At 41.9% G+C, this 12,735-nt stretch overlaps 1 protein-coding gene across 2 annotated transcripts in view; it reads right to left on the reverse strand.

Annotated features, from left to right (window-relative positions):
- Positions 1-7,411: 7,411 nt before the first annotated feature.
- spred2b (sprouty related EVH1 domain containing 2b) overlaps positions 7,412-12,735 on the reverse strand; it is a 40,912-nt gene continuing 35,588 nt past the window's right edge. For both annotated transcript variants that reach the window (XM_056249833.1, XM_056249823.1), the window contains exons 5-6: positions 9,772-9,912; positions 7,412-8,977 (exon numbers count right to left, since the gene is read on the reverse strand). In XM_056249833.1, the coding sequence (XP_056105808.1) occupies positions 8,321-8,977; positions 9,772-9,912 (798 nt within the window). In that variant the 3' untranslated portion in view covers positions 7,412-8,320. The remainder of the gene's footprint in view (positions 8,978-9,771; positions 9,913-12,735) is intronic.

Below are 12,735 nucleotides of genomic sequence, written 5' to 3' on the forward strand. Positions count from 1 at the left end.
ACAACGACTCGCCTTACAACGACTTGCCTTACAACGACTTACCTTACAACAACTTACCTTACAACTTACCTTACAACGACTTACCTTACAACGACTTACCTTACAACGACTTACCTTACAACGACTCACCTTACAACGACTTGCCTTACAACGACTTACCTTACAACTTACCTTACAATGACTTACCTTACAACGACTTACCTTACAACGACTTGCCTTACAACGACTTGCCTTACAACGACTTACCTTACAACGACTTACCTTACAACGACTTACCTTACAACAACTTACCTTACAACGACTTGCCTTACAACGACTTACCTTACAACTTACCTTACAACGACTTACCTTACAACAACTTACCTTACAACGACTTACCTTACAACGACTTACCTTACAACGACTTACCTTACAACTTACCTTACAACGATGTACCTTACAACAACTTACCTTACAACTTACCTTACAACGACTTACCTTACAACGACTCACCTTACAACGACTTGCCTTGCAACGACTTACCTTACAACAACTTACCTTACAACAACTTACCTTACAACAACTTACCTTACGACTTACCTTACAACGACTTACCTTACAACGACTCACCTTACAACGACTTCCCTTACAATGACTTACCTGACTTCTCCAGCCTCCACTCCAGTGTCATTCCCCAGCGTCTTGTCTCCATTCTCCTTCGTGTGATTCCCTCAGTGTCTCCAAAGTCTCCAGCGATCCTGCATTCCATCCTTCCACGCCTTCATCTATCCATCCACATTCCTGTAAGAAGATACATTCCATTTACTGCCAGCACCACACTCTCCAACTCATCACTGCACTTCCCACTCACCGGCTTCCAGTTCACCTGCTCAGTTGTCCAAATACAATTATTGATTGACTAATCTCTGTGTTGTGAGTCTGATTCCGTAACAATGACTTTTCGGGGTAACACTTTATTTTACAGTGTCTTTATTCCACATGTGACATGTAGGCTAGTTATGATAGTAATAACTATAAATTATGCATAATTACATACAACTAGCTCTAAACCAAACCCTATAGTAAGTAGGCCTACATGTAGTTAATTACTATTACTCCGTACCTAAATGTATAATTACACTGTAACACAGACATCTTAAAATAGGGTCACACTTTATATTAGGTATCTACTATGTACTTAGATTAATAATAATAATAATTGTTTGTTACAATGTACTTATTGTGTTTACGTATTGCAAAACTCTTTTACAGGTATGACGTCAGAACTTGACTATACTTTGACGTTTTGTTCTACAACGTAAATTGCACATCCCCATAGTGAACACAAATTTTTAAGCAGTTATGTTCTTATTTGAAAACAAACGTTTAAAAAAAAAAATATGGCTCAGTGATTTACTGCAGAGCAAGTACTGAACACAATCAAATATTACAGTGTCACTGTCACTTGATTGATGGTGGATCTGGTGAAGAAGCTGTCAGTAATAAAAATGTTGAGTTTGAAGATGTTGAAAATGTTAGTTTTGAGAATATTTTTGAGATTGAGTCCCAAATTGAGTCCCAAATTGCCCGTCTCCAGTTAGTTCAAAATGCTGCCTCAAGACTTCTGTTAAAAAAGAAGAAAAGGGATCACGCCACTCCACTTTTAAAGGCCCTTCATTGGTTGCCAGTGCAATTTAGAATACATTTTAAAATTTTACTATTTGTTTTTAAATCACTGCACTTTCAGTCACCTGGCTACCTATCTGACCTGCTGCATCAGTATATCCCCTCAAGAAGCTTAAGATCTGGAGAACAGAATCTTATTTTAACTCCACATTCGAGACTTAAACGCAGAGGTGACCGTGCCTTTCCGGTAATCGGTCCGCGCCTCTGGAATGACTTGCCAGTGGAAATTCGATTGGCTCCGAGAGTTTGACCATTTTTAAGTCTCTTTTAAAAACTCATTTGTTCTCTTTGGCATATTAGGATTGTATTATTGCCTAATATGGAAACCTTGATGGAACAGAAACAGTTCTGTTCTTTTGTTGTGAAGCACTTTGGTCAGTCTGTTTTAAATGTGCTATATAAATAAAGTAAACTTGAAACTTGAGATTGCGAATATCAAATTGAACCCTTAAGAAAACATGCTTTATTTTATTCTTCTGTAATACTCTAATATCAGGAGAGTTTTATATTATTGCGACAGGTAGAGATCCATCTGTGTCCATCCATTTCATCCGGAATAACGAAAATTAGTGCATGTAAACTACCTAGGAACTTTTAGTGGGCCTCGTATCCTAATCAGAATTCCAAAAGCTGCAGGCAAAAGGGCCCTTAGCAGAAGTAAGGAATCGCTTCCTTTCTTTTAAAGCAAGAAAAAAGTGACCTCATTACGAGAAAATACGTCTTAAATGTTTGCACATGTGGAGGCTGATGCTATTTGCAGTCACCAAGCAGCAGCAGGCCAAGCCTTTGGGGACAACGGGACAACGGGACAACTCCCCCCCCCCCTCCCCTCCCCTCTTTTCTTGCCTGATAATCGTACATATGCTTTTTCAAAAAACATCCTGAGTGAAACAGCTTAATGTCCTGTATGGCTTTCACATGTTTAGGCTGCTCAAAGACTTCTGGGTCCAGATGCAAGCACTGCAGTCACGTCTGGCTTGAAGCGCATTAGGAGCCGGGGGGAAAAGCGTCACAATTTTGATTGATTACAGCTTACCGAGGGCCAATGACCGATTCATATGGGTGAACTGATGGATAAAGGCCCGTTCTCAGCAATACACATGGAGGTCAGCATGATACACAGGAGGTCAAAGTATAATGCCTGCTACAGACTGTGCGATTTCGGCAATACTATAATAATATGATCATTACAAATCACACTTTACGACATGAATCTAATAAACTTGTGTACGACTGTACGATGATGACACCTACTGAATCGTAGGCTACGACGCAAGATGGTATAGAAGAATAAATCATCATCAGCATGCGCTAGTGGTAAACAAATAGAGCAAGATGAATCGTACTTTGCCAATTGTGGTTTTAGTGTGGGCTGAAAGATGAGGATGAAAGAGAAAGAGGAGAATATAGACACGGCCATGGCTATAGGAAAAGAGGCCAACTTGGCATGCCAATTTTGCAAATTGCGCTTAAGGGAAGTAGTTTTAACGCCATTTCATGTTGCATTTTTATTGGCTAGTCAGTAGACGTACAGTAGGTCGTAGCAGCAAACACACTGTGAGATGATCATGGTAAATTTATAACACTGTCTGTCAGAAAATTATCGCAGGCTATATTTAGTCGTAAGACCGTGACAACCTCTCTTGCTGTACGACTTATGAGCCACGACCACAGAAATCAATCGCCACGATTGGTCATCTTTTGTCTGGGACAGCCCAAAATCGTACAATGTGTACCGAGCATAAATCCTACCAAATTCTTATCAAATTTGAATTTTTAAGCGAACAGTTCACCCCTGGCAGGGAGTTTGATTGGCAGCCGATCTGACCAATCAGAATCCGCCATTTTGTCTGACGAAGCAGTGTCGGTGGACTTGAACTTGAAAAGCGGTGTGTACTGACGTCTTTTCGCGGTTGAAACAACCTTTCTCTAATGTTCATTCATGTTTATCTGATGCTAAAAGTAACTAGAAGGAAGAAATGATCGGTTTACGAGCAGCTTTAACTGAGGCGCTACACCGATCTGTCACGACACATTAAAGAGCCACAAAACGGTGAAGGACCAAATTTTGAAAGTTGAGACTCAATTTCATATCAAAAGTAAGCTGGTCTGTCCTTTCTGACAGCACGTTGTCAGTGTCCTCTTTGCTCCGCTCTGTATTTTTCACTGCGTGAGAACATGGTGTGTGGCGTGAGATAGGCATGGCGCGTCAGACATAGCAACAGTAACTAAAGGGGGCGGGTCTTTGCGAACGGTCAATTCCTTGGCAAACAGCACAAATGTAGGCCGATCACTGGTTTCTTTTCATTTTTATTGGGACCTATGACAAACATGTAGAACTGACACCGGCCAGGACGCCATGTAGTTCTGATATGATCAACTGGTATTTACAAAGTACTTTCTTTTTTCCCATCTTTTCCTAAAAGCAGGAGCTACATTGATCATACATGTTAGAAACGATTAAAAAAAATAGAAATAAAAATGTACATCATACACTTGATATAGATTTTTTTTGCTTTTTACAGAGGTAAAAATGGGGATTGTAAAAAACAAAACTAATCAATACAATAGGTTTTATTTCATTTTCTTTTCTCTTTTTTAGTATACAAGGAGATCGATTAACATGATGCTTCAGGCACTTTTTAACAGGTAAATGTGTGTAGTAGCAAGACGTTGCACCAGGACAGACGTTCATACAGAATGCTTTTGGTTAACGGTCCATTACCACAGATAGAAAAATAAAACGCAGCTCTTCTCTAAGCTTGGATGACATCGGTATTGCAGAAGCTGACATATTGAGATACAGAAAGGACACGTGGTGAATGAAGGACACAGTGACAGCTGACACCTCTCTGCGGAGGTTAGCGTGAGGACTCCAGTGAACCGACAGGGGGCTTCTCCTCGTTCCCCCGAAAGTTAGACCAAACCACACAGCACGACCCCCACTCTTAAAAATAAAGCCTTTTACAACCTGAACCTTCCTTTAGGAAAGGTTTACAAGTTTGTGACCACATTGAATGCTTGTTTGGTTTTCATTTAAACCTGGAAATTGAGATATTTTGGAAAAGTAAACATAAAGAAACAACAGGGCAAGTAAACTGGGGAGCAACTCTTAAACTTTCCACTTATTCTTAATTTGATTTGTAATGAAATGTATTATTCTTGAAAAATGCTAAATTTAACCATTTTAGCTTTTGGACCCCACTGTATGCACCGTAAGAACACACAACTGCTTCATTTTAACCACAGGACACAAAGACTATGTTCGGAATGGATACTAGCATCCTACTACTTGAACACTGTGATGTATACAATGCCATTTTTAAAAATAGTGAGTGAAACAGCATGCATCACTCCACATGAATACATCACGTTTTAGTCAGCAAATAATACATTTCAATTTAATTTAATCCAATTTTGTGTATAAAATACATTTACTTTTGACAATCCAATCAAACAAGAGATTGTAAAAAAAAAAAAAAAAAATGGTGGCTGATTTTCTAGGCCCGTTCACACCAAGGACAATAACTAACGTTTTAATAATTGTTCTAAATTATATGAGAATTGAGAGCTGTTGGGTTCTGAAAGTATAAAACTGCATTCATTTTCTCCATAGGGAAATTGGTTTTGAACTATAAGTTATAAGAGAGACCTCCTGTGAGCTACCAGGTTGTTAATCGATGGTATTTGCTTTTGCTAAAGCCGTTAGCCTGCATTATTTTAACTTATTATTTAAAATTATCATGTTTAACAGTGGAATTCCTTGAACCACAAGGTGTGTCTGGCCAGGTGTGAGCCTTGTGCATCGACGAGGGAGGGTTTGTGGAGTACTAGGGCTGGGAGGAAAGCCCCGCCAACAGCCTCGCTGTAGTGGATGTGTTCACTATGGTCACTGGGACATTTTTGGGATTAAGGGGGGTATTTGGTGACCCCGGTTTTCCCAGTCTCCGCTGGTTCTGTATCTCCTCTACTATAGTGACGCCAACACCAACACTTCAATGCGAACACAGAGGAACAATATTATGCCAGCCAATCAGAACACACCCACATTTGAAGTAAATTGATGTGTGGACACTAATATAGATTTTATATTATAGTTATCGTTCTTGTTGTGAACAGGTCTTATTCCAATTTCATCCATCACAGTGAAAATGGAAGGTCATATCAACCACATTGCATTGTGGGATATACTAGTCTGTGCAGATGTATACTACATGTATTCACAGCATACAAAAGAAAAAAATCTAATAAAATCAAATAAAAAGTAGGCTACTGCAGCGATAGTAATGTAGTATGCTATTCCGAACCAGTCTTTGAGCAAATGATGTGACATCAAGGACTTCTTTGAACCTTTATATCGAAAAATAAATTGGTTCTCGTTGAGAAGAGGTTCTGCAACGAACCATTGAAGAACCTTTATTTTTAAGAGCACATTGTCATTCGAGAACACGCCACCATTGAGAACATGGTTTTGAGGCTAAACGTTTATATAATTGACGCACATATACTGTACATTCTTTGACTGCTCTCACACAGTTTGAATATGTCATTGTCAGTCAATGATTTATTCAGACAAAGCATAAAGGGGAAGGTGACTGGTTAACCACATGGTCCTTCACAGGGGTGGGTGAGGTGACGAGACGGACTCGACACACACGAGCCGTCTCGCGGATTGTACCATGCCGCTTGACTCCCGCAATAACCGGAGCACGTTTTTTTATTCAACAGAAAGGCCTATCTATTGGGGTGTTATTTCATTTTTTTTGTTTTGTTAATATAATAGAAAAATATCTATTCACTATTTTCTCTTCTTTGAGGAACTGAATTGATTCCATGTCCTCTCAAAAGTTCTTTGAGACAAAATTAAGGCGTTAAGTTATTGTCATGAAGAAACTGGAGAACGGTTTGGCAAATGTCCCTCTATAAAGCACCCTAAAAATCAAGCTTATATTTCTGTTTCCTTTTGTTTTTCTTAGAGATCAGGACTGGAGCTGGAAACATCTTTGAGACAACAATTCCTTTTTTATCTAGAGATCATAGAGACAAATTATGAACCATCTTTCAGTAAGGGGAAAAAATATAGCGGTTTAGTGTTTTCCCTCAGTAGAATATCTCAAATCAAATAGGCAGCAAAAATCATTTTAATAATTGATATTTTGATCTTGTATTCCAGTAAAATATCAAAACAGCCCTAAAACAAAAAAATGACATGAGAAGCAAAATCGCATAAAGGCGCGGGTATACTTCATTTTGCTCCGTCTTCTGCCTTTCAGAGTATAGTCCTTTGGCCATGAGCGCGGAAAGATCTAGTGGACTTTGTTTTCAAGCGCTCAAGTCACCGAAACGTGTGTGTTGTACGTGCAAACAGGAACGGCCCAAGTATACTTTGGGCTTATTTCGTATTGACTTGTTTTCCATTAGTTTTCTTATCCCATTGGCAAAGTTTTTTTTCTTCTTATTTTAAGCAGAAATCTAAAAAAAAAAGAGGTTTGTTTTTAAAACCTATAGAAAATCATAATAAATAGATTAAAAAAAAGGTATAATTCTGATTTGTTTTTGTTTTTTTTAAAGCCTTATTTTTCACAATTTTGCTTCTCAAGTAAATCAAGTAATTTGTTGTGAGGATATTTACATTGTTTTTCAAGACAAACATTTTTATTAAAAGAATGATTTTTTTTGCCGTTTAAGTGGTGTGGGCTCGCTAGAAACTCATCATGGCTGTGCTTGTTTTGCCCACCGATAATTTCTCTCTATTTATTTTGTTTCTCCCTTTGGCTGGTGATTCAATTGACGGCGAAAAATAAATATGACAAAAATAATCTTTGGATATCAAATATGCATCAACTCAAAAGCCACCCTCGCATCCAAAATAAGTCAACTCTATAAGGAAAATGTCCGTTATCTGAAGCACAGCTGTGGCTGTCGAAGGTGATTACAATAATTCGATTTGAAACATATACATATGAGTATACAGTATTTACATATACTCTGGATGCAGCTTATGTAAATTTGGCTTAAATATAATAACAACAATACTATGCTGTGATACGACGTTATCATTCCTTTACAACACGCACGCAGGCATCGACACACGTTCTCCCGCAGACGCACTACAAATGGTCGCTTCCAACTACAGGTTTAGTGTCTCGAGCTAATCTCATTGTTATTGTTCTGAATGGGTTAAAGGGCTTGGGATACAAATGCCAGTTTATGTAAGGACCTGTTCAGGAAGAGTAAACGGCTAATTCCTCCCTTTGCTGGCCACGGACGCCAAAACCGAAACAAGCTATTCAAGTTCTTGAAAAGTCAAATCAGTGTAAAAAATATAAAGTACCTGCATAAGTAAATGCATGAAAGTGAAGGCTCCGGGAGCCACCTGACAGAAGAGCCATTTCGTTCACAAGGAACTGAGAGAAACATCCACAACAAAAGGGAAAGAAAAGAACATATACATATATATATATATAAAATCAAACCAAAAGAGAAGAGAATGTTTTTCAAGCCAGTTAAATGCACCAATTGTTTTCTGGAACCAGGAGAGACTGTGAAGTAAAAGCAGGGAAAGCTCCAACCGGGCCGTGTCCGCTCCTGCCCTCCTCAGTGCTAGCGTTCCGAGGGGCGCGAGTTTAGGGATTGTTGGGGACGGGCAGGGGGTTCATCCGACGGCCTTGTGCTTTCCTCCGCAGCAACTGCAGGCCACGCCGCAGCGGTGGCACATGTGGAGCGGCGGGTAGCAGCACAAACAGGGCGCCAGCACCGACAAACCCAGCAGGGCCGTCCAGCGAAGGCAGAAGCGCTCCTCGCTGGTGTCGCACGAGCACGGGTCCGAGTAGTCGCCCTCCGGGTCGGACATGCAGTGGTAGAGCATGCTGTCGGCGCACCACATGAAGCTCACCCGGTGGATGCAGGTCCGAATGGGGTCGGGCGCGTCGTGGCACTGTCCGCGCCGGTTCTCCTCGTGGTTGAACATGTCCCGGCAGTAGACGCAGCGCGATCGCTCTCCGTCCTCTTTCCTCCGCTTGCCCTTGAGCTTGAACACCCGAGGCTGGGTGGCCACCACTTCACCGTCGCAGTGGCTCTTGAGGTCGCACTGGGTGAAGTCGGAGCTGGGCACGTAGGGGTAGTTGTAGTCGTGCTTCAAGGGTTCGCTCTTAGCGATCTGAACGTACGAGTCCGAGTCCTCAGGCTGGATGAACTTGTCCGGCACCGAGGCGTATCGGTAGTCCTCGTAGCCTGTGATGAGCCAGCGCTCCCGGGGGTTGATCCGGACGATCTCCTCGTCCTCAAAGGGGAAGGGGTTCCTGGAGAACTTCTAAAAGGCAAGAAGAATACAAACGCATAAAAGAGGTGACTGTGCCCGTATGATCATCCATTAAAATCGCATCTCTTTAATTTAGTGAAGTGACGTGAAGGCCAAGTATGGTAACCCTGACTTCACATGATGTTTCATAGTTGTGTTTTATTCAATAAATATGAATTGAGATATTGATGAGTTGTGAATGAGTCATCTTTTTGAATTAGCTGAATTTGTATGGAAAAAAGCACACATTTTGAGATTACATAATAAAATTACAATAATATACATGCACGCTATCGAGTTTAAGAGTGTTTATGTGTTTGATGGAAGTCTTTTATGCTCACCAAGGCTGCATTTATTCGATCAAAAATAAAGTAAAAACAGTAAGATTGTGACATTTGATTTCAATTTTTACAATGTATTGTAAAATGGAATGTATTCCAGTGATCAAAGCTGAATTGTCAGCATCATTACTCCAGTCTTCAGAGTCACATGATCCTTCAGAAATCATTCTAATATGCTGATTTGCTGCTCAAACATTTCTGATTATTATCGATGTTGAAAATAGTTGTGATGCTTAAAATTTTTGTGGAAACCCTTATATTTCTGTTCAGGATGCTCTGATGACTAGAAAGTTTAAAAGAACAGCATTTATTTGAAATAGAAATAGAAATCGATTTACTGTCACTTTTGCTGAATCAACTATTTACAGACACCAAACTTTTGAACGGCAGTGTATTTTAGTAGTGATGTATAATTAATATTCATTCTTTCATGCCAATATTTACTAGGCTCCAGTTTCTAGGTACCTGATCCAGGCTGTAGCGCTCAGGCGGCCGGTACTGCAGGATGCAGCGATGCGGGTGAGGCTCGTAGAAGGTGGAGGTGGCCACTAGTTGTGTAGCGTGCTCCTTCTTCTGAGATGAGTTTGAGGAGCTGTCGGTGGCAGTCTTAAGAACAACAAAAAAACGACAAGCTCAGTCTCAAACGACCTAGAGGCATTTGAAAATGAAAAACCATCATCTCCTGAGAAACAAGAGCTGAACACAGTGCACGTACTGTCCAGGAAACTGCGGTCAGTCTTGTCAAAAACACAAGAAAACAATCCTGATCATAGACAGGTGTTTTGCAGAGTAAATGCAGTTTTCCATGACATCATGGGCAAGTGGCATTGATTCACAGCTAAACATTAATACACCACGCACACGGTCATATACGGCACATAAACACACACATGCACACGTCAGTGCAGTCAATCCGACGTGACGTGGCTCAACTTCAGTGTGCAATTAAACCAAAAAATCAGGCCTCAGGCCGCAGGATCTGTAAAAACCTCTGAAGTCTCCCTGTTATTAGAGGAACTCAAAATTATTCCAGCATGCTGGGATATAGGCCATCACCCACAAAACCATCCGCTCTGGCCTACAGAACACCTCAGTGCTTGTTCTATGTACCAGAATCAAGCTATTCTCTTTTTGCTGAGGTACACCACTGTATCTAATGTGCAACGTATTTTACATGTCATGAATGATAACATTTTACCAAATGAAACAGAAGCTATGAACATCTAGCTTTGCAAAACGAGTGTAGATTTGCTCTATCATTGGAGTGAGCTGAAGCTCTGAAACAGCCTGTCAGTAGAGGTCAATGGAAACGGCCACACGTCTACTTCAAACGTATGAACAGAAATGCAGGACTGGAGCTCTCTGTCTGGATGAGCTCCAGTGAAAAGTTTCCAGCCTGGTCGTTAAACACAAAACATTAGAATGGTGCAGATAGACAGCTGCCTGCGGAGGCTGAACAGACAGACAGACAGGCAGACAGACAGACAGGCAGGTGGACAGACAGGCAGACAGACACAGACAGTCAGACAGGCAGGTGGACAGGCGGACAGACAGACAGACAGACAGGCAGGCAGGCAGACAGGGAGGCAGACAGGGAGGCAGACAGACAGGCAGACAGACAGACAGGCAGACAGACAGGCAGGTGGACAGACAGGCAGACAGACACAGACAGTCAGACAGGCAGGTGGACAGACAGACAGACAGACAGACAGACAGGCAGACGGACAGACATGCAGACAGACAGGGAGGCAGACAGACAGGCAGACAGACAGGCCGGCAGACAGACAGACAGGCAGGCAGACATACAGACAGGCAGACCGACAGACAGGCAGGCAGGCAGGCAGGCAGATATACGGACAGACAGGCAGACAGACAGGCAGACGGACAGACAGGCAGACAGACAGGGAGGCAGACAGACAGGCAGACAGACAGGCCGGCAGACAGACAGGCAGGCAGGCAGACAGACAGGCAGGCAGGCAAGCAGGCAGACAGACAGGCCGGCAGACAGACAGACAGGCAGGCAGACGGACAGACAGACAGACAGGCAAGCAGACAGACAGACAGGCAGACATACAGACAGGCAGACAGACAGACAGGCAGGCAGGCAGATATACGGACAGACAGGCAGACAGGCAGGCAGACAGACAGGCAGACAGACAGACAGGCAGGCAGACAGACAGGCAGACATACGGACAGACAGACAGGCAGACAGACAGGCAGGCAGGCAGACAGACATACGGACATACAGACAGGCAGGCAGGCAGACAGACATTTGGACATACAGACAGGCAGGCAGACAGACAGACAGGCAGACAGACAGGCAGACAGGCAGGCAGACAGGCAGGCAGACAGACAGGCAGGCAAGCAGACAGACAGGCAAACAAGACAGACAGGCAGACAGACAGGCAGGCAGACAGGCAGACATACGGACAGACAGGCAGGCAGACAGACAGGCAGGCAGGCAGGCAGGCAGACAGACAGACATACGGACAGACAGACAGGCAGGCAGACAGGCAGACAGACAGACAGACAGACAGACAGGCAGGCAGACAGACAGGCAGACAGACAGGCAGGCAGGGAGGCAGACAGGCAGGCAGACAGGCAGGGAGGCAGACAGGGCGGATGGGAAGTGATTAGTGGCTGAGAGTCTGGACGTGATCCTTCCTTTGGCTGAACAGGATGCCTTTCTATACAACCACCTGCCAGGTGGAGTGCGAGTACACACACGCACACACACACACACACACACACACACACACACACACACACACACACACACACACACACACTGAGCTTTAAAAAGATATATGTGGTTAGAAGAACTATATATCGTGGATGTATGCAGACTCTAATAAAATGCCCTCCAGAATAAGAATGAGAAAGTAAAACCTACTCCATTGGAAATTATACATAGCCTGCAAATTCTCAATATGAGATGGGTTAAACAATTATAATTATGAAAAAACAAATCCTGTGTGTAATTTTGAATTATTTTTATTTCATAAATAAATATGCCAAATAAAATTATGAATATCCGCTGTGGCAACCCATAACGGGAGTAGCTTAAAAGCAAAAGATACATATATATTTTTAATATAAAATATGGCAAATAATTATGAGAATGATAAGCAAATAAGCAAACAAGTATGCAACCCCTAACAGAAGCAGCTGAAAGTGAGAGAGGTTTTATTTTATTTTGCATTCATCCATTTTCCAAACCGCTATGTAGAGATGCTGGAGGCTATCCCAACATCCTGGACAGATGGTAAGTCCATCAATGTGCTTTTATTTGAATGTCTTTTCAATGGTCTATATTTAGGTTTTTGTTGAAAAAATTATAAACAATAAAAAAACATGTTATCTCCTGTTAACTTGTCATGTTGACTCTACAGGTCATCAAAAAAAGGAATGCACTTTTCAATATGTCTC

This window comes from Rhinichthys klamathensis, unplaced genomic scaffold, assembly GCF_029890125.1.
Source record: "Rhinichthys klamathensis goyatoka isolate OS25496 unplaced genomic scaffold, OSU_Roscu_1.1 h1tg000003l_1, whole genome shotgun sequence".
NCBI classification, from domain to species: domain Eukaryota; kingdom Metazoa; phylum Chordata; class Actinopteri; order Cypriniformes; family Leuciscidae; genus Rhinichthys; species Rhinichthys klamathensis.